This window comes from Balaenoptera physalus (assembly GCF_965194825.1).
Source record: "Balaenoptera physalus genome assembly, chromosome: 3".
In the NCBI taxonomy this organism is placed as follows: Eukaryota; Metazoa; Chordata; class Mammalia; order Artiodactyla; family Balaenopteridae; genus Balaenoptera; species Balaenoptera physalus.
In genome coordinates, this window is record NC_138890.1 from 59,174,296 (window position 1) to 59,201,464 (window position 27,169).

The 27,169-nt window shown below is 44.2% G+C and overlaps 2 protein-coding genes across 3 annotated transcripts in view; both read left to right on the forward strand.

Moving 5' to 3' along the window:
- The first annotated feature begins 110 nt into the window (after positions 1 to 110).
- Positions 111 to 12,462, forward strand: HDAC3 (histone deacetylase 3). 2 transcript variants are annotated; one of them, XM_082455315.1, is made up of 15 exons: positions 111 to 259; positions 367 to 449; positions 1,783 to 1,925; positions 4,435 to 4,516; positions 4,648 to 4,704; positions 4,826 to 4,881; positions 5,270 to 5,403; positions 5,912 to 5,992; positions 6,362 to 6,435; positions 6,591 to 6,655; positions 7,870 to 7,959; positions 8,084 to 8,142; positions 8,401 to 8,480; positions 8,793 to 8,950; positions 11,814 to 12,462. In XM_082455315.1, the coding sequence occupies exons 1-15, from the start codon at positions 205 to 207 to the stop codon at positions 11,881 to 11,883; spliced, it is 1,287 nt and encodes a 428-aa protein (XP_082311441.1). In that variant the 5' UTR covers positions 111 to 204; the 3' UTR covers positions 11,884 to 12,462. The 2 variants fall into 2 exon arrangements, with proteins under 2 accessions (XP_082311441.1, XP_082311442.1); XM_082455316.1 differs by lacking the exon at positions 367 to 449 and having other exon boundaries at positions 145 to 259.
- A 1,766-nt stretch (positions 12,463 to 14,228) lies between these two features.
- The window catches only part of LOC309657692 (protein diaphanous homolog 1-like), a gene marked incomplete at its 3' end in the record, with an annotated part of 42,381 nt that continues 29,440 nt past the window's right edge, over positions 14,229 to 27,169 (forward strand). Inside the window, exon 1 of the mRNA XM_082455516.1 lies at positions 14,229 to 14,536. Within this exon, the coding sequence (XP_082311642.1) occupies positions 14,420 to 14,536 (117 nt within the window). The 5' untranslated portion in view covers positions 14,229 to 14,419. The remainder of the gene's footprint in view (positions 14,537 to 27,169) is intronic.

Sequence of the window (27,169 nt, forward strand, 5' to 3'; positions counted from 1 at the left end):
CTCACGCCGCAGAACCTAGAAGGGCGTAGCAAGGCGAGGGCGGAACTCCGCAGGGGGCGTGGCCTGGGCGTGGTCTAGGGGAGGCCGGCTTGGTTCTCCCGGTTCCGCAGAGGCTGGCTGCGTGCTTACGCAGCACGCAAGACCGGGGGTGGGGCAGGCGGCCAGGCTGGCGGCGGAGGCGCGGGGCCTGGTCCCGCCGGCACCATGGCCAAGACTGTGGCCTATTTCTACGACCCCGACGTGGGCAACTTCCACTACGGTGAGGGAGCAAGGTTGTAGGCGAGGGATTTCGGGACGCGGAGGTTTCGAGGTCGGGGCTACAACTCCAGGGATGCGTACTGACGACCTCTCTTCTCTCACCCCCAGGGGCTGGTCACCCTATGAAGCCCCATCGCTTGGCATTGACCCATAGTCTGGTCCTGCACTACGGTCTCTATAAGAAGATGATCGTGAGTCTCGCGGCTTCTGCTGGGGATTGAGGGTGGGGAGGAGCTGCGGCCCTAGAGATGGGTAGGCTGCACTGAATGCACCAAGAGCGACCCACCCCTAGAGTGGGGGGGGGTGGTAGAAGGAACCAGGAGCACCCCCATATGCAGAGTGTTGGTGGGTGCATCCACTGAGTTAATGAGAGATACTTTTTCACCTTAGGTCGGCCACCTTTTGACCTCAAGTGGACCAACCCTTGGCCTAGGGTTAGGGTGGAGTGGGGCTGGTTTGAAGACACAAAGTTTTTCCCTCCCCAGCATCTTAGGGCAGTTCTGTGGCCTCAAAGAAGGAAAGGCGGCTGGGTCACTGTATCTGGATGTGAGGTTTACCCTCATTCCCATTCCTTCTCTGCCACCTCTCTCCACCTCCAAGCTAGAGCTCCAGGGAGGACTTTGCAGCCCTCTGTGTAAATGTGTATGTGTATGTAGGACAGAAGGAGATATCCTGGGTATTCCCTTTTCAACCTAGAATACCACCCGCCCCCCTCCCCCCCGCCACACACACAGTTATACTTAATTACTACCTATCCCTCCATCTCCCGGATATACACATGCTGTCTGTCCCTGGCTTGGAATTTATAGCAGTGATATGCGATGATAACATATTGCTCGGCCCTGATGCATTGCAGGGGGAATTAGTCAACAGTATGAATGAGTGTCCACTGCTTGTGCTGAGGCACAGACAAGTGAATTGGTCATAGAAAAGACTGAGGTGATGTTAGTGTGTGAATCCCTGACTCTCTTGAAATTGTTTGCCAGTATGTGCCTTTGAGCATTTTCTGGGGAGAGAAAAACTTTTTGCTCTTGTCCAATTTCTAAAGAAGTGTGTGAACCCCTCAAAAGATAATAAATCTCTGGCTTAGCACCTGGGCATCTTGGGTTTTAATTAGAAGGTTGTCGTGTGTCCCATATTATTTGATTCCAAAATTAAGAAGAACTCATAGGAGAGAGAGGACAGAGTCAGAGCCCAGGGGAGATGAGTATGAAGAGAATCAGGAATAGGAGATCCAAGGAACAGGGCAGGTGGAAGGGGGTTAAGGTTTGAGAAGGTAGGAAAGGCTGGGCTGGAGGTGGGATGGAAAAGGCAAGCCCAGTGGTCTTTAGGGGGCTTGATCATAATAAACCACCAAGCTAATCAGAGTCTCTCTTCACTGACATTTGTCTCATAGAATAACAAGGATGGGGGGGGGGCGAAGGGACTGCTGTGTGTGGTTTTGGACAGTCCCCAAGTGTGGGCATTCTCAGCCCAGTGAGTGGGACTGACCCTGCCTGGGTTCACCTTGTGTTTCCATCCGAGGTCTTCAAGCCATACCAGGCCTCCCAGCATGACATGTGCCGCTTCCACTCTGAGGACTACATCGACTTCCTGCAGAGAGTCAGCCCCACCAATATGCAAGGCTTCACCAAGAGCCTTAATGCCTTCAACGTGGGCGATGACTGGTGAGGGGAGGACTGGGACCTTTGATGCCAGACACCTTTTTGCCAGGCATTTCAATGAGAGTACTTGAGTGAGGTCTTGTGGCAGCAGTGGGAAGATACGATGGAGGGGGGATACTTGTCAATGAATCATCATTTACTCACTTGTTTATTCAACAAATATTTATTGGTCATTGGCTGTAGGCCAGGCCCTGTGCTAAATGCTAGGGACGCAATGATCAACAACAACAAAACAATTTTAATATTGCACTTGTGCTAAGGCCTCTGAAGGAGAGGTACATGACAGACTATGAGAGTGTATACATGGGAGAATTCTCTAGCCTGGGCAGGGGCTGGTCAGTGGAGGCTTCCTAGAGGAAATAATAAAGATTGAGCTGAGATCTAAAGAAAGTAGGAGGTAATTAGAGGAAAGGTAGTTGGGAGGATGGAGGGTGAGGGGAAGAATGTCTTGGGCAGTAGGGACAACATGTGCTAAGGGTCTGTGGTAGGACAGAGTGTGACTTATTTGAGGAACAGAAAAAAGGCCACCCACAGAATCTGAGAGTGATCTGAATCGAGGCTAAAGAGATAGGTAGGGCCTTTGAAAAGTAAACAGCCCTATTATGAATTGGGGTTTTTAACCTCTTGAGTAGGGGGAGGTCATCAAAGGGTTTTAAAAAGCAAGAGAGTGATTAGACATTACCACATTTACGTTGAACTCATATCATACGAAGTAGCCTCAGAGTTAGGCCCTGTGGGAAGAAGGCGGACGACAAAGATAAGCCATGATCCTTGCTTCCATTCTAGTCTACATCCACAAAAATAGAGTGACCACACAGCTGCCATCTACTCGATTCATTTTTTTTTTTTAAATTGTGTTTTTTTGTTTGTTTGTTTTTTGTTTTATTTTTATTTATTTATTTATTTATGGCTGCATTGGGTCTTTGTTTCTGTGCGAGGGCTTTCTCTCGTTGCGGCAAGCGGGGGCCACTCCTCATCGCGGTGCGCGGGCCTCTCAGCATCGTGGCCTCTCTTGTTGTGGAGCACAGGCTCCAGACGCGCAGGCTCAGTAATTGTGGCTCACGGGCCTAGTTGCTCCGCGGCATGTGGGATCTTCCCAGACCAGGGCTCGAACCCGTGTCCCCTGCATTGGCAGGCAGATTCTCAACCACTGCGCCACCAGGGAAGCCCTCGATTCATTTTTAAACTTTTTGTTAGGGAAAATTTCAAACATTTCTGAAAGTATGGTGAACCCGCATATATCTATCACTGAGCTACAACACTTAGAGCAAATGGCTAATCTTACTTCATCTGTATCCTCCCATGTTAGATTATTTTAAAGCAAATTCCAGATGTCACACCGTTTTATCCATAAATACTTTACTATATATCTCCAAATGATACTCTTTAAAAAAAGTGAACAATATCATCACACCTGAAAAATTAATTCCTTCATATCATCAAATATGCAATCAGTACTTAAATTTCTCCAATTGTCTCAAACTTTTTCCTTTTTGCGGTTGAATTACTTTAATTAGGATTTAAACAAGGTCCACATATTATATTTGGTTGCTACGTTTCTTAAGACTTAACCTATAATGTTTCCTTCTCTCCTTTGAATTTATTTTTTGAAGAAATGCGGCTGTTGATCCTATAGTTTCCTACAACAGCTACAGTTTATTGAGTACTTACTCTGCTATGCCAAGGATTACTGGTATATCCACCTAATTCTCACACCACCCTGAGATGTAATAGTCCTTTTCCTGATGGTAGGCATAAGTACATAAACTGAAATTTGAGGAGATTTTGGTAACTTAGCCTGAGTCACATAACTGGTCAGTGGAGGTGGCAGGATTCAGATCCAGAGCCTAGGTTTTTAAACACTACACTAATCCGTTTCCCTGAAAGATCCTACTAATAGAAGCAGCCTGGGCTGGAGGATAGAGGCCAGCTCCTCAGGCTGGCACTGAGCACCTTCCCAACCTTATCCCCACACCCCTGCTGCACAGGGTGTCTTCCTGGAATACCCCTTGTTCCCCATTCAGCCTCTCCAAGGCCTTCTCAGCCTTCACACCACCATGAAGCTTCATGCCATGAAGCCTTTCTTGACCACACCAGTCGCAGTGGTCTGTCCTGCACACACTGCCCTGCCCATTGGGTTTTTCAGTTACATGCTGTCTTGGGAGGTTTCTTGTTTTTTGTGTTATTGCTGCTGCTATTTCTGAGTTCACTTTATAGATCTGGGAATGCAGAGTCAGCTCTCACGCCACAGCTGGGGCCTGTAAATGCTCTTTGTGCAGCTAGGGAATACTACCACTGGGCTTCTCTACTTCCCATCCAGTGCCTCACACAAGGCTCGGTCCATAGTTTGGTCTAAAATATTTGTCAAATAAATTTGCAGATAACTCAGGTATGTAGGAGGGGCAGGGGGGTTATTGAAGCATGGAGATCAGAGGGCTTTGGGGTAGGGAGAGAGGTGTAGGAAGGGAGTGGACAGAGGTAAAAGGGCTCCAACTTGCTCTTCTTCCTGCAGCCCAGTGTTTCCCGGGCTCTTTGAGTTCTGCTCCCGTTACACAGGCGCATCTCTGCAAGGAGCAACCCAGCTGAACAACAAGGTGACCATAGCCCCGAGTCCTATTTCCCCCTTTCTGTGGGTCCCTGAATCCAAGGGCTTAACCCTGACCCTGAGCTCCCAGCTTTGGTGGTGGGCAGGAGAAGGACTGTGAGTTGGGTGTTTGTCTTTCAGATCTGTGATATTGCCATTAACTGGGCTGGTGGTCTGCACCATGCCAAGAAGTTTGAGGTGAGTGAGGAGGAGATGGGGGAGACAACAGCTACTCTAGGGTAGGAGGTCAGGATGACACTAGGGGGCAGCTGGGTGGAGGAGTTGATCCTCTCTTTGTAAGACCACTCTCTTACCGTAGGCTTCTGGTTTCTGCTATGTCAATGACATTGTGATTGGCATCCTGGAGCTGCTCAAGTAAGTAGCCTGGGAGGAGGTGGGGGTACTTAAGAGGCTCTTGGCTGAGGAGGTCTGAGACTGCCCTGGCCCTGACCCTGACCTCCACCCCACACTAGCTTTTCCCAAGTTCTTGATGCTTTTCTCAGGCTGCCTCTTCCTGTGCTCTGCTGCAGATTCCCCGCTGCCTGCTCACATTTCAGCCTTCTCTGCACATCCCTCTCCTGTCCCTGCCTCCAGGCTGGAGCCCCAGGGTTGCCCTTAGGGAACTGGTGGTATTAGGTTTCAGGTGACTTGGGCCAAAGTAGACTCTTCATAATTCCAGGCCTTGTGTTTGGGAGGAGTGGGTTGGGGGTTTTCCTCCTGGGGTTCACCTCTGCCTCAGACCCTGGCTTTGCCCTCCCCCCAGGTACCACCCTCGGGTGCTCTACATTGATATTGACATCCACCACGGTGACGGGGTTCAGGAAGCCTTCTACCTCACTGACCGGGTCATGACAGTGTCCTTCCACAAGTATGGAAACTACTTCTTCCCTGGCACAGGTATGGGAATAGGAATGTCTGTCCCCTTCATACTCGTCAGCTCTTACCATGACTTTCTCCTCCTCAGCCTCAGGTCTCAGCTCAGATGGCCCCCTCCTTGGAGAAACCTTTCCTGATCACCCCGTTACTCTGTCACATCACTCTGCTTGTTTTTTTCAGAGCACTCACTGCTGTTTGAATTTATTTTGGTGTTTTGTTTTGTTTACTGCCTCCCACCTTATCATGCCTACCTCCCAAGCATATAAGCTTGGTGGGATTTCAATCATTTCGTTAGTTCTCTTTACTGCTGTATCCCCAGTGCCTAGCTCCCAGCTTGGCTCATGGTAGGCCCTCCAAAAGTATCTGTTGAATGAATGCAAGCTGCAAGGAATTTAGTGGTTCGAGGGAGTGAGTGATGGGTGCACATAGATGGAGTGAGAGGCCCTCGGAGTACAGTTGGGGTTGAAGCGGCTGGGTTGTGGATACCTCTCGGGTACTGCTGCCACTCCCACCCCCCACTTCCCTACAGGTGACATGTATGAAGTTGGAGCAGAGAGTGGCCGCTACTACTGCCTCAATGTGCCCCTGCGGGATGGCATTGATGACCAGAGTATGTACTGAAGTCTTCTCCCCGCTCACTAGGCTCCTTCTCTCTCTCCTTGAGTTAACCTCTTCTGCCTGGTGTTGTCTGCTGTTGGGCCAGGTGTCCTTAAGGATGAATGGCCTTCAGAGGGACCATGAACTCCCCGGAAATTGTATGCAACATATTGTGTGTGCATTTTTCTGGGAAAAGGGTCATTAGCTTCCATCAGTTACTCCAGAAGTTCATCAGACCCCACCCAGAAGTTCAGAACCAGTGGTTGCCCCTTTGGGTTGCCCCATTCCTGGGCTCCACGCTCTCTGAACCCCCTTTTTCCTTTTGTTCCCTGTCTCCCCATCCCCTTGGGGTGCCAGGTGCCCATCTTTGGCCCTCTCCCAGGTTACAAGCACCTTTTCCAGCCGGTTATCAACCAGGTGGTGGACTTCTACCAACCCACGTGCATTGTGCTCCAGGTAATACTGTCAGTGCCTCCTCAGGCACTGGGCTTGAGGGAAGAGAGCAGGAAAGAGGAGAGTCCCTAGGCTGGTGGGGGAAGGGAAGTGAAGGACATCTGTGACATTCTGAGTAGTTATCTCACTGCAGCCACCTTGGGTTTTGCTTTTTGCAGTGTGGAGCTGACTCTCTGGGCTGTGATCGATTGGGCTGCTTCAACCTCAGCATTCGAGGACATGGGTGAGACCTGCCCTCCTTCCACTCCCCCAGGTTTTCACGTGGCCTTGGGCCTTAATACATGGAATGGGAGTAGTTGGGGAATGGGCCTCACCTCCTTCTGGGACTCAAAAATAGCTACATTTTGTACTTTGAACCAGAAATGTCACCTTAAACAGTGTTCCCCAGTTGGTCATTCATTCACAGTAGGTTTTTATTAAGCGCCTATTGTGTTCCAGGCATTGTACTAGGAGATGGGGATGCAGTGGGGAAACTCCCATGGAGTTTACAGTTTAGCCTAGGAAACAGACAAAAAATAAGTAAGCAAACAAGACAGGTAGATAGTTATAAATTCTATGAAGGAAAAAGATAGAAAGCTAAGACACAGGATAACAATGGAGAACCTACTTTAGATAGCATGATTTGGAAAGAATTTCCGAAAATTCTGAGCTGAGACCTGGAGGCTAAAAGGAGCGAGCCATAAAAGGAGCAGAGGGAGGTCTATCCCAAGCAGTGAGAAGGACCCATGCAGAGGCTCTGAGACAGGGCAGAGCTGGTATAGTGGAGGAGATGAAGTAAAACCAGCAAGGTAGGGACAGGGAGAGCAGGCTGCAGGTGGTTTGAGGTGAGGTCTGAGAAGTCGGCAGTGGTGGGGTTGTGCAGAGCCTTTAGACCCTGGTAAGGAGTCTGGATTATATTTCAGATGTGATGGGAAACTTTAGACAGGTTTTAAACAGGGAACTGATATGATCCAGCTCATATTTTAAAGTGAATGCTCTGAGTGCTGAATGGAGAAAGGTTTGGGGTGGCGGCGGGGTACACAGGAGTGGAAGTGGGAAGACCAGTTAGGAAGCTATTGGTGTTGTGTAGGCAGGATGCTAAGTTGGAGGAGGTGGTTGATGGAGAGAAGCAGATGATTTGAGTTATATTTTGGTGGCTAAACTGACAGCACTTGCTGGTGCCTTGGTGAGAACAGTTGATTAACAGGTCGGGTGCCAGGGTGGGTGCTGAGCAGGACAGAGGTAGGAGTGCACCCTATTTTAAAGTTTTTATTGAGGCACAACATGTGGATAATAAAGTGCGCAAATCTCAGGGATATAACTCAGTGATTTTCACTGCCTAGATCAAGATAGAGAACATTTCTAGTTTCCTTGTGCACCTTTCCAGGCAATGTCTAGAAGCGTATACTTTGGCTTTTGGTAACTTCTGCCACCCGTTCCTCTGGTTCCTTTTAACAGGGAGTGCGTTGAATATGTCAAGAGCTTCAATATCCCTCTGCTGGTGCTAGGTGGTGGTGGCTATACTGTCCGGAATGTTGCCCGCTGCTGGTGAGTACGCCCCCAGTTTTCCTCCTCCCCCTTGTCCAGTGTGAGTTAGGGGCTCCCTGAGAGATGACCAGGTGGGCCCTTTAGCCCACTTGCTCAGCCCGCCCCCTCTGCTGGTTTGTTTCAGGACGTATGAGACATCGCTGCTAGTAGAAGAGGCCATTAGTGAGGAGCTTCCCTACAGTGGTAAGGACCACCCCATGATGCCCCCAGAACAGGAAGGCCATTTTCACAAGACCCCAAAATGGCCTGGTTTGAAAGCAGGTGGAAAGTTTGACTTTCTCAGAGCTCTGCAGACTAAACCCCTGGACCCAGGTCAGGGAAAAGGTTGGGCAGCTATTATGTAGGGGTTTTGGATGGAAAGGAAAGAGAGTGGCAAGTCTTGGGACCTGCCTGCCTCTATCTGAGCCATAACGTCTCCTCCTAATCTCCTTTTCCCCCAAGAATACTTCGAGTACTTTGCCCCGGACTTCACGCTCCATCCAGATGTCAGCACCCGCATCGAGAATCAGAACTCACGCCAGGTCAGCAGCTCGGAGAAGCTGAGCACCAGGGTGGGGGAGCCCAGGAGAGGTCCAGGATGTGGGAAATCAGAGAAACCAGGGAAGAAAAGAAAGTTCTCAGCCATCACTGTCACTGTTTTCAGCTAGGAGGCAGCCCAGGTTAAAGTAGAAGCAGTCAGGGTTGGGAGGAGGGACAGTTACCAGCTGGGAGACTCAAACTAAGATGCAAGGTGGGATTGAAACTAGGACAGTAGGGGCAAAAGGCAGTTAGAAGCATAGATGCCCTGGGAATCACTGGGAGCTGCTCACTGTCTGTTCCTCATCCCCAACCAGTATTTGGACCAGATCCGCCAGACAATCTTTGAAAACCTGAAGATGCTGAACCATGCACCTAGCGTCCAGATTCACGATGTGCCGGCAGACCTCCTAACCTATGACAGGACTGATGAGGCTGACGCAGAGGAGAGGGGTCCCGAGGAGAACTACAGCAGGTCTGGGGCAGGGACCTGAGAGCAAGGGATTCCCGCAAGCTTTTTGGGGAGGTTAAGAGGGAAAAAGTACATTAGAGGGCATTAGCCTAATTGTCCTTGGCTTACCTCCTTTGGTATGTGGCAATCCCACACTTTTCTCCCCTGCTTCTAATGACATAAGTAACATATGTTTGTTGTAAAAATTTTAAACAGCACCAAAATATGTTCAGTTTGCTTTTACACGATCCCAGACCCGTTTCACAAAGTAACCAATGTTAATAGTTTGATTTCTATCTTTTCAGATATTTTCTATAGATTACAACTCTACTATTCAACATTCACATATAAACACAAGGGCACACATACACTCATTTTCAGAGTTGTGCAGTCTTTTTTTTTTAATACAAGTTGGATCGCTCTATACGTGTTCTACAATTTCCAACTTTTTTTTTTAACGTAACAGTGTATCTTTCCATGCCAATATATATAAAAATCTGCTTCATTATTTTATTAGCTGTATAATATTCCATTGTGTGGATGTAGCATAATTTAACCAAGTGCCATTGATGGGCATTTACATTATTTCCCATTTTATCCATATTACAAAGAGTATGGAAGTGAATCCCCATACATATACATCTTTGCATGCTTGTTTGAGTGGGTGAGATTCCTGGAATTGTTGCTGCTAGGTCAAAGGCTGTGTGCACTAAATTTTTTTTATTTGTTGCCAAATTGCCTTCCATAAAGTCTGTAACAGTTTATATTCTTGCCAGCATTTTACTCACTCTTTCCAGATTCTAAGCTGGACAGGTCACTGCCCATACACTGCTCTTGAAAGGCCCTTAGATTTCTTTCCTCAGTTAATTTTCTCAGTTGTATTGTGTATGTGTGTGTGTTTTTATGTCTTTACCTCTCTGAGATACATATTAAAATATTTACATATGCACTGAATTAGGGGGAAAAAAAGACTAGAATAGACTTTTTAAAAAACCCCAAACCAGGCTTTTCTGAAAAATGAAGGGAAAAGACAGCAGAACCCAAAGTACAGAAACAGATGCACTTAATAGAGAACAGATTTCCTTATGTGACTGGGAGATAGCCACAGCTGGACGCTTGTAGGACACCTGGTCCTGCTCCCACACACTGTTAGATGTTTGAGCTGGCTCTGCTGCAGAGTCTGATGGGCTTCTCAGTCCCTTCCAGAATCTTCTCTCTTTCTTAGAGTTCAGGCTTCCAGATCTCTCCTCTGGACCTGGGCTTTACTGCTTAGACCCTTGGGACCACTCCAACCCTTCTCCTCCGTGAGTAACCCCTTATTTTCTCTCTTGGTTGAGGAAGTATCTGAACATCTGGCCTCAGGGATCCTTTTTGACCCCTCATCTCCTTCTCAACTTCTCCAGGTCTCTGGGGCTCGACTTTTGGAAATTGATTTTCTTAAAAAATCTGTTTTTAAGTTCTTCCTTTTGGCAAAGTTTGTTTTATTTTCGTCTGTAGTTCCAGGCTGGTACCTGGGCCTAGTCTCTGCATTACACAGCCTGCTCTCAACAGCCGACAGAAGCCTCAGGCCTCTTCCTGTCCTAAGCCCTACCGTCAGACCATCCACTGAGCTCCTTTTCTTTGATGCCTATAGCTCCAGCTTGCATATCATTTGCAGAGTAGTAATAAGTTTTACCACTTTTTGTGGGTTTGCTAAGCAGCAGACTGTTACTGAGTGCTTTATATTAAAACATACATGATACAATGTCATCCTGTCATCAGTCTCTTGCCATCAGACAACCCTAAGAGGCGCTATTCTTAAATTACCAGAAGAGGAATCTAAGGCTCAGAGAGGTTAAATAACTTTCTGAAAGTCCCACAGCTAGTTAAATATCAGGGCTGAGATTCAAACTCGAGTCTCTGACTCCTCACCTTTAACCCTTGTGCACTTAGAGGTAACTGAGACATTGCTTTCCAGGCAGAGGGGGCCTTTCCTGACTTTGTTCCCTGGCTTCTCTTTGATGACTTTCTTCCTTCTTTCTCAGTTATCAGCTGTGGGCAGGATAATTCAGTTATACATATTCTCCCAGAGAATAGTTTTCCAAAAAGAAAGAGAGCAGTATTGTGTTGCTTTCACATCCCTTTGCTCACTACAGGTTTATAGTATGTCACTCCTCTGCTAAAAATGCTCCTTTCCATTGCACTTAGAAGAAAATCCAAATTTCTGACGGTGGCTTTAAAAGGCCCTGCATGCTTTAAAAGGCCCTTACCTATGTCCCTGGCCTCATCTCTAATGACCCTCCTCTGTGCACACTTCTGCTAGCCATCTTGACCTCCTTTTCTCACTGGAATACATCAGTCTCCGTCCACCTTATAACTTCTGTATTTGGTTTTCTTGCAGCTTGGAATGGTCTTCCTGATATCTTTGCCTGTCCAGCTTCTTCTCAGACTTCAGGTCTTACCTTGTTAGAACAGCCTTTCCTGATAATCCTATCTGAAATTTTACCCGTTTCCTCCCATCACGCTCAGTCACATCCCTTTATTTCATTTTATTCATCGTGCTTTCCACCATCTGAAATTACCATATTTATGTTTTTACTTTGTTAGTTACTGTCAGTCTCATTTATTCGGTGAGTTTTTTGAGGATAGGCAGAAATTTTGTCTGATTTATTCTCTATTGCTAAGGCTTATGACAGTGTCTGGCGCAGAGTAGTCTGTTAGTAAATGTTTATTGACTATATGAATGCATGAATGAATAGCAATCAGTCTCTACCAGCAGAAGGAGAGGAGTGGCTCCCTGACAATGCGGGCCTGAGAAATGGCTCCAGAGAGGGTGCCTATGTGGGAGAAGATTGGAACTTGGAGAGTGGGAGCCTGACCTCTCTTTCTCTCTTTCCTTGCTTTGTAGGCCAGAGGCATCCAATGAATTCTATGATGGAGACCATGACAATGACAAGGAAAGCGACGTGGAGATTTAAGAGTGGCTGGGCTTGCTATGTCCCCAGATATTCCTTTTTACCTCTTGGTTGGGTGGGAGGGAAAAGGTGTGGCTCTTCCACCCCTGGTCAGGTTACTCTCAGGGCTTTTACCAACGCTGGGGGAGGGTTTGGAGACCACATCTTGTTCTGGAACCAACTATCCCCTCTCTTCTCCCTCCCAAGGTCTGAGAATGGTACCTATTAGGGATTGGATGGGGACAAGGATAGCCATCTCTAGGACATCTTGGGCGGTGAGCCCTAGAGGCCAGTCCCAGCCCTTCTGGCTCACTTATTCCTTCCCTACTTCCCTCTAACCCAGAGACTTTAGGGGTGAGGGGGTAGACAGGAGTAAGGTTGCCTTTGACTTCCTCCTGGGTTCTCCTAATGCAGGTCTTGTTTCCAGCGCAGGTGAAGAGTAAGGGATTTTAGGGGGCTCTGACTCCCTAACACCTTAACCCAGATGATGGGAAGTGCAGTTTTGAGATGGGGGAGGATGTGAAAATGTCCTATTCTAACTTTTGGCTTTATGTCCATTTTACCACCCTTTTTATTCAATAAACCAAGTTGGTATTTTTTGTACCTTTTGCCTTTCTAGGGATATTCTTAATTCTTGCTAGCTGCCTGTGTATGAAGAGAGAGGAAATGGGGTGATGATGTATATAATAAAAATCATAGTTAACATTCATTCAGCACTCACCTTACATTAGGACCTGTATATATGTATTCTACATGGATTCTCTTACTCATATATAGGGAGTTAAGAGAGCATTTTAGTTAAGAGTTAGACAAACCTGAGCAGATTACTAGCTTAAGAGAGGGAGTAGAAGATGACTTCAGGTTTTTGAACCTGGGTCTTGGGATTGGTGATGCTAGTTGGTGAGGATACACTGAGATAAAACGGTGACTGACATAAGCAGTTGCTCCTTATCTTCATTATCTATGTGAAGAATGATGCTAGATATTGTAGTAGCCACAAACATGGACTCTTCCCTGGAGGAGTTTATAGTCCAGTAGGGAGTAAGATAAATGCTATAGTAGATGTAGACAGTGGTACAAGAAAGAAGAGTAATACCTGGATCACTCCTTCCATGCTCTGATCCTGTCTGTTTCTCAACACTAACATAGAAAGTAAGTAGCTTTTGAACTGTTTTGGACAAATTGATTTCGAAGTGCGGGCTGGACAACTCTGTGCAACTGTCCATCAGGCAATTAGAAAGTGGAAGGTAAGAGATGAAGGTCAGATTTAGGAGCCAGCCAGCTTGGCAGAGTCTTTGTAATATAACAGACCCTAGACTGAGCACTGGGCTCCCTAGTGAGTGAGTCACTGACTGCCCTCCAGGAACATGCAGTTGAAATCTTTTGCCAGTTGTGGGAAAGATAATTAAGTCCAGACTTTGAGGGCTTACTGGGTACCACAGGCTTTTCACACAAGGGACAGATGTAGCTATTCTTGAGAATAGATGAAATTACTGAGGGAGGAATCAAGCTAGTAGAGCAAAGAACACACTTTTGGAGAATGCCTGCTCTTTTCACTCAGGTTTGGTTTATGTCAGTAGGGAATCCTGGTTAAACATAGGGCTTGGCAGTCAGACCAACCTGGTTTTAAGTTTTTTGTCACTTCATTATGTGTCCTTGGGCAAGTCACTTCAATTGTCGATGTCCAAATATACTATCTTTAAAATGGTGAGACTAGTGGAATCTATCACATGGCACTGTGAGGATTCAGTGAGAAAATAGGTGTAGAGTGTTTTTGCATAGTGTCTGGCATAGAACAAGTGTATGGTAAATGGTTAACTATTATTAAGCTTCAGGCACACTGTAGCAATAACTAGTTTTTCCAGATTAGAAACATGGAAAGTAGTAGACCTGGGATTTAGAACTAGGTAATCTAACTCCAGAGCTAGTCGACTTCAGTCTAGTGCTGGCCCTGGACCAAGCTCTGTTCTTGGCACATAGCTTTCAATAAATGGTAGCTATCACTTTATTTTTTCATGTGCTCAATGGGTATTGCACACATAAAAACTATATTATCCTGGAAAGCCCGGCACTAAATTTTCTGCCAAGATAACAGTCTCTCTTATGCGATTTTTGGTTCAGATAATAATATCCTGGTCTGGAGTGTGAGAGGGTCCAGGCTTTACAGCCACGTGGGCACTGCGTGGGAGCAGGGAGGCCTGTGCCGCTCGAACCGCCAGGGGGCGCTGTCCGGGAGAGTTGCCCCGCCCACTCACCATCACCCCCCCCAACGTGGGTCCGAATGGTTAGGCCCGCCAGGCAGGTAGTGCGCTTCCGCGGCTTTCCTCCACCCCCCTCCCTTCGCCCGTTGGTAGGGGCTGCGTGTCCGGGCGGAAGTGGGGCAGGCGGGCGGGAGCGAGGCGTCGCGGTTGTATATTCATGAGGCGCGCGCAGCCCGGCATGCTAATGAGGCGGGGCGCGGCGGCTGGCTGAGGAGCTGCTGGGCGGCGGCGGCGGCGGGCTTGGAGCTGCCGGGCGGGAGCGGCGTAGGCGCGGGGTCACTAGCAGCACGAACCTGGACATGGAGCCGCCCGGCGGGGGCCCGGGGCCCGGCCGCGGGACCCGGGATAAGAAGAAGGGCCGGAGCCCGGACGAGCTGCCTTCGGCGGGCGGCGACGGCGGCAAATCCAAGAAATTTGTGAGTGTCCCTCCCACCCGGTTCCCTCAGCCTGGCCCCGTAACCGCCCTCCGGACCCCGGAGACCCCCGCAGGCGGCCCCAGGGGTGCACGCCCGTCTCTAGGGAGCCCACCCCGCGCCTCCCTTCCTCGTTTTGCTCGGTCCCGGGCTCCGAAGCCCGACCTCCGACTGCTCCGGGACCTCCCGGAGCCCCGGAGTCCCACCCGGCTCTTGCCCCGGCAACCTCGGGGCTTCCTCATCCCCCAGCCCGCAGGCTCTGCTCTTAGCCCCCGTAGCCCTGGCCGGTCTCGGCCCCATCTCGTCCCTCTCAGCCCCACTTCCTTTCTTCTTTCTCCGTTACCCGAACACGCCTTCTCTATCTCGATCCTGTGTGCTTTTCGGGGTCCATTTTCTCTTATTACCCTTCCCCCTGTTTTTGGTATCCTCCTATTTGCTTCTCCAAAGGTCACTTCCTTCCCCAAGATTGATCTCTTTCACCTGCTAACTTTCCTCCCGCCCAGTCTCCTCTCTGGGCCCTCAGCCCAGTGTCACCTGATAATCCTTCCCCTCAGGAATGTTACCTGACTTGGGCCCTGCCTTCCCTCCTCCCTTGGACGTCTGTCCTTGCGATTACAGGAATGGGTACCTGCCCAGTTCCTCTGGTCATTGGGCATGACGGTAGTTGGCCTCTCAGTATTTCCTTATCCGGAGAACCTGTCTCTTTGCCCTGTTGCTTATCACTTTTCAAGGGGTTCGAACTTCTCTCATGAATATGCCCTTCTTAGGACGGTGATCACCCTCCCCCATGGGGAGGAAGTTAGACTAAAAGGCCAAGAAGTTTGTGAGTACCTAAGGGAATTGCCTTTTGTAAGTTTCCCATGATAACTATCTCTTCAGCTCTTCTGCCACATCCTGTGCCCCAAGGCTACTGACAGCCCTTGTCCAACCTGTAGAAGAGTCTGACTTTCATCAGGTGCCAATTCCAATCTGAAAGAATATTGATATTCGTGTAACACTGTGGTATCTCATTACCTTTGCACACACTGCATCTTCTTTTTTACTCCTCTCTCCAGGGAGTTGTTTGCTTTTTACTGTAGAAGCTTTGAAAGATAGGGGGTGCTGTCCAAGAGAGGGAGTTTTGGATCTTAATAACCATTTGCTAGTTGTAACTGTAATGTAGTCTTCTCTCCCAGGTAATTACTCTGCCACCCCAGTATCTCTTTCTACTAACCAAAAGGTTTCTAACTTTTTCCTCTTTCTTTCTCTTTTCTCTTATCCGCACCCCTTAGCATTCTGACCCAACTCCACAAGTCTGGGAAGAAAACTGAGAAAGTGATGGAAAAGGAGGATAATGTTGCTTTGGGACCTAGAGGGTTGCGATGTGGAGAGTACTAAACAGAATTAAAATAGTGACTCATCTCTTCCTACCTATTTCTAGCAAGACAGGTGCTTCTGGATGTCCTTTCCTGTGACTGTAGGCTGTCAGTCACTGCCTGTGTTTTTATCTGGTGAACGTCTTTTTTCCCCCAGAAATGTAGGTTTAATAGTAGTGACAGCTTTCCCCCTATGGTGACCAAAGCAACATTCCCTTATGTTTCTTTAGGATAAGCATGAACTTCTAGTTAGGGAGCTTTCCTTCTAAGCCTTAAGTTTTAAGGCCCATATTTCTTCTATTTCTGTATCATTTTGTTTTGCTTTTGTTTCCATGGTTACCCTTTGACCTTCCTCACCCAAATTCCAGCTGTTTTTGCTGATTTATAGTGACCTCTGTGACTTGTAAATGTTTTCCAGGTTCTAAATGGAATTTTACATGTGCTTTTGTTTTATCTAACACTTATGCGTTTCACAGATTTGTAAATTCTACTAAGTGTGTGGGGCTGAAAGGTGAGATACCTGAGGAAATTCAGCTTCTTTTCACCTGTTTTTTGGAATGTCCATGGAGTTTCGTGTATGCTGAGTGGATTTGGCTCAGAGTTGTTGGTATTTGCTTTAGAGAGGGTGCAGCTGAACCAAGTTCTCTTTTTCTTTCTGAGGTGTTGGTCTTAACTCTTAATCTGCTGAATTTTTAAAAAATATGTAGCACACACACAGGTAGAGAGGAGAATTGCATTCCTGGCTAGGGAATTGGAAAGTTTCCAGGAAAGTAGTGCTGCTTAACCCCTTTATTGCCAACTATACCATACCTCAAGGCTTCAGGATATTCTGTCTTTCTCATTGCTCTTTATAAAAGAACTCTGTGGAAATGAGAGCCTAGGAGGAGCATTGCAATCCACTTCTCTTTGTGTCTGTGTATGTATATGGGGGTGGGTAGAGCGGGCGAGATTGCTGGTTTGCTTTTGTTACCCATGGCGTAGTTTTCTTGAACTACAGGCTAAAAGTGAACTCAAAGCTGTTTCGCCTACTGCACCTTTTCTACAGTGTGTGTCCTCAGGAGCTCCATTAACAATGCATTTTATAAAACTGCACTGGTTTGGACCTAGTGTGCCTGAAGGTATTTGTTTGCATCTGAGGGGTTACTAATCCCTTTAGCTGCTACATACCTTTCCAAGCTGATGGCAGGTTCTAATTACAGATCAACTGATGAGAACACAGAGCTCACAAATTGCCTAAGATCTGCTCTTTACCCTTAGAGGCATCTTGTGTGGAAAGGACACAGGGAGTCTAAGTTTAAACAGTGGTAGGGCTCATCTTTTTAAAACATGTGGTTGTTCGAGATGCTAATGTGTGTGACAGCCAGGCTGTCTGGTGTTCCATTCCCCTTGGTTCTTCTTGAGTCTGTCTTCTCCTGGACCATGAGCTTATCCCTCGTCCAGCATTATACCAGTTCCTTTTGGAAGCCCTTAAGATGAAGGGAAATAAAAATGCTAAATGAACAGAGTGTTTTCTGCCTTTTCAGCAGTGATGAATGTGGGTGTCAGAGAGAATGATTTCTGAAATATGTGTAAGGGGAGTAAGTATAACCAGGATGTTAGGAAGCTGCAGAGTATTCCTGCATTTTACAGACTCCATGTCTTCTCATACAATCAAGAACTGATCCATTTTAAAAAAGACTATCGCATCTTGATTCAACTAGGAGCCTAACTTTGTAAAACATGAATTTTAGTGTGGGATTAGAAATAATAGAAGATATGTAATTTTTAAAATCTTGTTTCGTTTTGGATGCCTATGTAAAATTATTGCTGTGTTGCAGTTTCATGCCCTTCTAAAAGCAAAGTGAGGGACTTCCCTGGTAGTGCAGTGGTTAAGAATCCGCCTGCCAATGCAGGGGACACGGGTTTGAGCCCTGGTCCGGTAAGATCCCACATGCCATGGAGCAACTAAGCCCATGTGCCACAGCTACTGAGCCTGCACTCTAGAGCCTGTTAGCCACAACTACTGAGCCCGCGCGCATAGAACCTGTGAAGCCACCACAATGAGAAGCCCTCGCACCGCAATGAAGAGTAGCCCCCGCTTGCTGCAACTAGAGAAAGCCCGTGCGCAGCAACGAACACCCAACACAGCCAAAAATAAAAAAATAAATAAATTTATTTTTAAAATAAATAAAAGCAAAGTGAGAGTGAAAGTATATTTAGTTGTAGACCCCTGTTCATCCAAAATGAGAGCAAAGATGAAGGATGCCAGGCAGAATTTTAAATAAATATTAGGAAAGGTAGAGATTATGAAAGAAGTGGAGTTGTTCATGCAGATACCTGCTTCTTTAACTTTGATCCAAAAGGTCGCTGAAAACCAAGGAGTATGCAGAGAACTTTATACAAGTCATCTGTGTTTTTTGAAGTTGATAAACACAGGGATTACTTAGTTTGGAAGGAGGGAGGGGAGCCTACAGGAATGTTATTGAGAGTTTGAGATGACAGAATGATACCTTAAAAATTTGCCCTCTGCCTGCCTGGTCTTTAAAGAGACAGCACAAGGATCCACTGGATAATGTTACATTTACTTGTCTCAAAGGAAATCCTCCCTCACAGGAGGTGAAACTGAGGGAATGCCTCAGAATTAAAATCTCTGCCTTGAGAGAGTTGTTAAATGTTGGGATATTTTTATAAAAAGAGTTGAAATTTTTATGTCCTGTAAATTGTTTATTTAAAAAGCTAAGAGGGCTTCCCTGGTGGTGCAGTGGTTGAGAGTCTGCCTGCCAGTTCAGGGGACGCGGGTTCGGGCCCTGGTCTGGGAGGATCCCACGTGCCGCGGAGCGGCTGGGCCCGTGAGCCACAATTGCTGAGCCTGCGCATCTGGAGCCTGTGCTCCGCAACAAGAGAGGCCGCGATAGTGAGAGGCCCGCGCACCGCGATGAGGAGTGGCCCCCGCTTGCCACAGCTGGAGAGAGCCCTCGCACAGAAACGAAGACCCAACACAGCCATAAATAAATAAATTTAAAAATGGTCCACATCAAAAAAATCTTTAAAAAGCTAAGAAAATAGTAATAAGTGAGAAGTAATTTAACTTTGTTGATGGGTATATGGGTCAGAATAGACTAATTTTATTTCCTGTGTGATAAAATCACCTTTTGTTATCCCCTGGGGTGTTCAGTGTATTTTATAAATGGATTGCCACGTTATTCTTGGAGAGTGTTATATTTTCAGTGAAATGTAATAGAGGCTTAAAAGATAAGGTTATACCACATATGATTTAGAAGAACAGGTTAAAATCATGTTTATTAACAAGAAATATTAGGTATTATAGAGAAACAAAGAGTTTGTATATGCAGGTGGTGTTTTCTCTCATTTTATGTCTTAGCTGAAATCATTCATGACTACAAAAAGCATCCCCATATTGAAACAAATCTTGTGTTTTTCTTTATTATGTTGAGCCTTCTATTCTCAATCACTTTTGTCTGAAAGCAGTGGGAAAAAATTCACCTCTTGCTAACCAGCAAAGCAGCATTGGGTGTTTGCCCCTAGTTAGGGTTAGATGAGACAATGCCAACCTTCTTCCTGTGCCTAGCTGTCTTATCATTCCCTCCCTCTTTGTTTTTACTAGTGCCCTGCTGCTATAAGGACTGGTTCTAATCCCTTGGATAGCCAGGCCTTTGGGGAATCAGGAGCAGTAAAAGATGCTTATACTAAAATCTCTTAAAACCTTGAAGCTAAAATTGAAAAGTAAAGAATATTTTAATCACTATGAACATATCTTACCTTTTCTACCTGTCTTTTTTTTTTTAACAAACACAGTTTTTCTAATCAAAGAACCTTTCTTAAGAAAGTAAGAGAATTACTGAAGGAAAAGGGGAATTGAGACCAGTATTTTAAGGAATTTTACCACTAATTACAGAATAACTCTGGGTGAATCATTGTTCTTTCAATTTTGAGATTCTTACTTCCATTCATTAGTAAAGCTTGCTATGAATGTAGTCTTAAAATTTTAGAGTTGGAAGGGACTTTAAATGTCATCAAGCCCAAACACCCACTCAGTGCAGCAATCCCTTCTTACAGTTGTAGGTTGGAAATTGGATAAATAAATGGAGGAGGCAAAAGCATAAAATTTTGGATTCTACATTTCCTTTAGTAAATTTCAGGATCTTGGAGGAAAGGGATTATATAAAAGGAACAGATACGCTAGAAGCTATGAGACTGAAAGGGAAAAGATTGAAGAAACTGACTCTGTTGCTTGGCTCTGTGACAATTAGGGAGTGTCAATTTGTCCTTTAAATATTTGCTTAAATTTCTTCCCTCCAAGAAGGGGTATGAAACAGATAAGGGGACACAAAAGAGAAAAATCATAAAGAATTAAGAGAAACACAGCATTCCTATGTGGAAGCATTGTTATATGGAAGATGGGAGATTCCATCCTTGATTGTGGTTATAAGTGGTCTTTAGGCAGTAGCTACTTTGTCATTTTGTTAGGTAACAGATACAGGTAGAGTTTATGGTGTCCTAGATTATTTTTTTGGATTTCTGATTCTGTGACTTATTCCCTGTTTTAGGAATAGTACTGTTAGAAAGCAATAGGATTTGCATTTTCTTTGAAGACTTAGCATACTTCAAGGATCCAACAGAGGTTGCTTATAAACCATCTTTGATCCTAAAGGTCACAGACAACCAAGGTAGTAGGCTTATATCTCAGATATAGCTGCCTTTTTTTTTTTTAATGTTAGAACTTGAGGATCAAGTAAAAAGATAACCCACACTTGCTTTTTTCCCCCCCGCCCCCTGCCTAGAGTAGCTCATACTTTATTCAGGGGTCTTCACCTGTTTGTTTTGCCAGAGATCCTTTGGACATCTTTTTTCTTTAAACGGCTTTATTGGTGTATAATTAACATACAATAAACTGCATATATTTAGTGCACAGTTTGTGAACCCATTGCCACAGGCAAGATAACGAATATATCCATCACCCTCAACAGTTTTTTCCTGACCCATTGTATTCTCTCCTTCTCATTCCTCCTTGTGCCCCAATCCCCAGGTAACTAACCACTGATTTGCTTTCTATAACTATAGATTAGTTCGTATTTTCTAGAAGTTTATATAAATGGACTTATACACAATATGAACCCTTTCTTTTGGCTTCTTTCAGCATAATGTATGTTAGCTATATTAATAGATCATTCTTTTTTATTGCTGAGTAATATTACATTGTATGGGCTTACCATAATTTATTTATTTACTTGTTGATGGGCATTTGGATTATTTCCAGTTTTGGTTCTTTTTTGTTTTGCTGTGAACATTCATGTACAAGTTTTTGTCCCGGACATATGCCTTCATCTCTCTTTTGTAAATACCTAGGAGTGGAATGACTAGGCTATATAGTAGGGCTATGTTTAACTTTTAAAGAAGTTGCCAGACTGCTTGCAAAGTGGTTGTACCATTTTACATTCTCACAAGCAATATATGGGTTCTGGTTCCTTGTCAGCTCTTGGTATGATCAGTCTTAAATTTTAGCCATTCTAGTGGGTGTGTAGTGAGTGGACAAAGAATGTCACTTGCCATTTCAGTAAACAAAGGATGTTGTGGCCATAAAGTCATCAGCCACTGTAGGAGTCCCTGATGGTGCACCCTGAGGGGAATTCAGGAAGGAGAAAAACAGGTTGCCAGCCACCAAGCCATCAGTCACTGTAGCTGTCCAGACTATGCACCCTGAGGGGAATTCAGGATGGAGAAAAACAGGATACTGGCCTTAGGTAGTTAAGATGCATATCAAAGGAATGATTTCAGTAAGCCCAGACTCTTATATCTTCCCACATACAGAAAAGCACTAAAAATCGTTAACTTGAGATGTCTGTTTTTTTGTGATTAGCAGTAATCTTTTGATGTTCAACTTTATGGTTTTTTTTTTCCAGCAAGAATTCCTGTATATCCCGGCTCCTCTCTTAAATCTTTGGAATAGTCCCTCAGAGCTATCTGAGAGGCTGCCATCCCATGCTATAGTCCTCAGTAAGGCCTCTGAATAAAACATAATTTTCAGCTTTTAGGTTGTGCATTTTTTTTTCAGTCTACAAACGGTATCTCAGTGTGGCTTTAATTTGCATTTCCTTAATGATGTTGAGCATTTTTTCATGTGTTTATTTGCTGTATATCTTCCTTGACGTGTCTGTTCAAAAATTTTGCCCACTTAAAAATTTTTAATTACAGTCTAAATACAAGTCCTTTGTTGGATATATGTTTTACAGATGTTTTCTTCCTCCTGTGACTTGCCTTTTCATTTTCTTAACAGTATATTTTGAAGAACAAAAATGTTTAATTTTGATGAAGTCCATCCAATTAATTGTTTTTGCTTTTTGTATAATATTTCAAAAATCTTTGCTAAAATCACAGTCACTAAGATTTTTCTCCTAAAAGTTTTATAGATTTAGCTCTTAAATTCTCCTCTTATCACTGTGGAAATGTCAGTTATATTCCACATGTTCTCTTTGGGGTGTAAATTTTCACCTGTAGACAAGACAGACCATTTCTGATACCCTTGGGATTGGGGACCTTTGAGATTCTATTTATAGTGAAAGCATTTTCATCTCTTACGTGGTGTTAGAAACCTTTTGTTTTCCTGTACTCAGTGTTCTACAGGTTGTATAATGCCAGTCTTCCTATCTATAAATATTAATGAATGCTCATCATCTTTATAGATAGGAAGATTACTTCATTGCAGACTGGAAGGACAGGGAGTCATAATAACAATAACAGTAACAGTAATAATAGCACTTGTTTGTTGCATACTTACTATAGCCCTAGTGCTGCACTGAATGGCTCTAGATATAAGATAGGTACTATTGTTATTCCTGCTTTCTAGGTAATTAAACTGAAACTCAGTGAGATCAGCAACATGCTTTAGGTCATAGAACTGGAATTCAAACCTAGGTCTGGCTGATTTAAACACACGCACACACAGCCATCTTCTTATTCACTGCATTGTATTGACAGTTTACAAATGTCCAGTTTTTGCACTTGTTGTATCAAAGGGTATTCACTGTTAGGAATTTCATAGAAAATTTTGATGGTATATCTTTAGAGCCCTTTGACTACTGCAGTCTATTAAAACTGGACTCTTTTTGAGTTCAGTTAGTGGGAAAAGAAGTGCTGGGTCTAGATGAACAAAGTGCAGTGGCTAAATGCCTAACTGCGTTTTGCATTTAATAATTTAGACTTTGAGACCATTGCAGGAATCTTAATTAAACCTTTCTTAGGCATGTAAAAGTAGCTGTTAGAGTGCATGCAAAATCTACTTCTCCCCTGGCTCATGCGTTATTAAGAAGTTGTCTAAATTATTATTTTTTTTTAATGTAACCTTATCTCCTTTGTAAATAGAACAGCTCTAACAGCATCACCTGGCAGGAATTTTAGTTGTTTAAATTGCTGCGAGCAGCAAGTAGTGGTGACATATAGGAAGGAGGAAGCTGTTGCTAGACCAGCTCCATAGTTATCTTTTGTATATTTTAGAATTGGCCCTGAAACAAATAAGGATTGCAAATGGTTACTAACTCTAGGGTCTCTCCTGAGTCTGGGGACTGCTGAAGTTTCTTCTTTAGACCTGGCGGTTATTTGCCTGTGGTTAATAATTAAGACATTGCCACAGAGGTCCAGGTACCTGGAACTAGGATTTTCTGTATGATTGGTGGCAAAGAGTAGAGAACAGAGTTTCTCTTGTTTGTGTGAATCTACCCTAGATCCAAAAGGCTGAAGATCAAGAACCATGTGGTTGACCTATCAGTTTCAGTCCATGCTTTTTAAGAGATTGTAATCTCAGCCATGTCTGTAGAAGAATAGGTAGGAAAAGCTTAAAGGCCATGAGCATAGACTTCAAAAGCTGTAAAAATTCAGAGAATTTAAGGAATTAAGTGGAAAGATCACTGAGCTGAGAGGCAGAAGACCTGTTTCAGAATCATAGAATGCTGGAGGTGAAAAGGATGCTAAAAGTTATTTAATTCAAATCCTTTATTTTATAGATGAAGGAATGTGGGCCTAGAGAAGTGATCTGTCCAAGTTTACAACTAGACCTAGGACTAGAACCCCCATCTCTCACTCCTACTGAAATATTCTTTCCATATATTGCTACTTAGTTGGACTTTGCTACTAATTAACTGTGTGAACTCTGGGCAAGTCACTCTCCTTTTCTTGGTCTTTCCTTGTAAAATGAGAGAGTTAGCATGAATGATTTCAAAGGTCTATACTAATGTCCCAAATTCTACATAAATGATCTAGAATACAATTGTGGGCAATGCTAGTTAGCTTCATAGAAGATGAAGGCCCTGGAACATGAAGGAACATGATAGGCCCTGGAAGTAAATCCAGGGATTGGTAGAGGAGAGGGGTAAGGGGTTTCGTGGGGTGGGGAACAATGCGAACAGAGGCTCAGAGGTTTGAATGTATGGCTGTAGTAAAAAGAAATGTCCCGGTTATAGCAGTCAGGAGGATCAGTGGGAGATGAATCATTTAAGAAAGCCACTTCATAGAGATTATTTTATACCTGGGGAGGGCTTTTAGGTTCTCTTTCTGTAGAAACCCACAGAAAGCAGAATGGAAAAATTTGCATTTTGTAACATGTCACAATGCATGTTGATGCAGTTTTTGGCCTTGTGAATATGTGGTGGTGAAGAACATGAATAGATTAGTGTTAAGGTTCCAGCAAATCACTTCTGCTATCTAGATGGAGTTTAGGTAGTTAAGTTTGTTTGATTTCCATTCCTTATCCATTGTAATGATCCATCTTCTCAGACTTTCAGTGATCATTCTAGATTTTAAAAGATGTGACTGTCTTCATCTGGATCTCAGCACTGTATAGTCAAATTGTGGGCTCAGAGACTTCCCTGGTGGTCCAGTGGTTAAGACTTCACACTTCCAATGCAAGGGGCGCAGGTTCAATCCCTGGTCGGGAAACTAGGATCCCACATGCCATGCGGTGCGGCAAAAGAAAAAAAAAATTGTGGGCTCAGGTGGGAAATTGTGGGAATAATCTGAGCCTATCTCTGGGACCTGTCATTTTCTTCTAAACATACTTTAGCACAGTGCAATACTGGTTTTGATTGCATGCGTACTTGAAGTGTTCTTTAGTCTTCCATGAATGCACTATCTATCTATCTATCTATCTATATCTATATATATATATAAAATGTGTGTGTGTGTGTGTATATATATATATATATATATGTATGTATATATAAAGAGACAGAGAGAGAGAGAGACAGAATGATATCGAGATCTCTTGAGGAGGGTGGGTCTTATCTCCCATGTAGCTTGTAAGGTATCTAAGAGTGGTGGTGTTTAACTCACATTAGCAATAACCTGTTATGTATTTTAGTTTTACTGTGAGTCTTGTGACTCTTGGGATTACTTTCAAGGCTCTCCATTTCTGTGGTCTAATGTAGGAGATTGACAGTTTTGAAAACATTAGTCCTCTCACCAAGGTAACTGTGAGGCAAAGAGAACCACTGATATGACTATACCAGACCAGAAGAACTCTGTTGAGAAAAGATTTTTATTTTTCTCTAGAGATAGTGTCTTAGGTTTTGTCTTGTATCAAGATTTAATGAAGGAACATGTCTATCAGATTTAAAATCTGCATTATTTTACATAGCACAGGGCTGCCAACTTTTATCATTATAAATGAGAGCAGTATTTGACCCACTGCTCTAGGGATTGATAACATACATTTAAAATGAATAATTGCTAAGTCCCTATATTATTTGAATCAGTACCACAGTCTTTCATGGCTACAGAAAGGTTTACACAGAATATTAAATAAAGGAGACCAAGATGAGTCTTCAGGTCCTCAGGATATGTCTGGATCTCCACAAAAAATGCTGCTGGCAGTAGGATTGCCTTAGTTTTTCCTCAAAGTCACATATTTCTGTCCATAGCTATGGAGTTCCTTTGATTCCTTCATTTGGCCGTAGAAGCAAAGTAGTTTTGGACTCTTCTAAAATTATTTCATCATGCTTTCATGGGGCCTAAAGAGACATTTTTAGTTTTGTTAGTTTTTGTGAAAGATGTGTGTCAGGCTCCCCAGGCATAGAGGTTTCTCGTGATTTCTTGATTCTGGTATTTTAAAAAGATGGGAGTTGGCCTTAGTTGGCAGCTCTTTGCATCCGCCAGGGCTTGTTCGTTACTTACTTCTAGGCCCATGGGTGACGTCTGTTTCCTGTGATTGAAACCACAAGAAGAAGTGGTGAGAAGTCTCTGTAGGATATGTCCTATCAAGCAAGCAGCAGGCATTGAGCTGCCCTCAAAAAGAGCAGTAGTAACTAAGCACTGTCTTTAAGGGTCCCTGAAGAGACCCTAGAAATGATCTGACTCAGCCTCCTCATCTTAACATGAGAAGGCCACTGAGGCCTAGAGGTATTAAGTTGCTCAAGGTCATGTAATTAGGTAAGCTAGCTTTTAGACTCCACTAACTGTTCATTATTCTTTCTCACATTGCATTGTCATCCCTAAATTTTGTAACTGTGCCCTGCCAGAGTGTTGCCTTAAGCAAAGTACTACTGGAAAAGAGTAAATGCTGGTGGGCATTTTGAATATGAAAATTGGATGATATTTTGCTTTTCGATGCTGTGCTAATTTTGATACTCTTTTAAAATAATTTTTTATACTCTTTTTGAAAAGACATATACATACATTTTCAAAATAGCAAAATCTAAGAACCCCCAATTTTTATTTTTATTTCACTTAGTATTTGAATATTCTAGTCATTATCTCTATGCACAGATATTTTTACAACATTGCAATTACAGTTTCTATACATTTTCTGCTTTTAAAACAGTGTGTCATAAACATTTTTCAGCTTTCTAATCTTTGAAAATTGGTACTTTTGTTTGAAATGGAAATTTTGTTTTATTTTGCTTTGACTGCACCGCACGGCTTGGGGGGTCTTAGTTCCCCGACCAGGGATCGAACCCCAGCCCTCAGTGAAAGCATGGAATCCTAACCACTGGACCACCAGGTAATTCCCTGGAAATGTATTTGTATTACAAAAGTGATACACATTTTTCTAAGAAAATGTAGATGTGTATAAAAATAGAGTAAAACAATATCCTAACTCGTTTTCCAGAAATTTTAGTTATTTTTCAGTAGTTAGAACCAAAGAGAAAAATACATGGTACATGGAAGTGTCTTTGGAGCCTAAGTACTTTGGCATGAAATCTGTGATGTGTTTGCATTAGAACATAGTTCCACACAAGTACGGTTGCTAGAAGTATCGGAAGTTTCTTGTTTTAACTCTTGCTTATATTTCTGG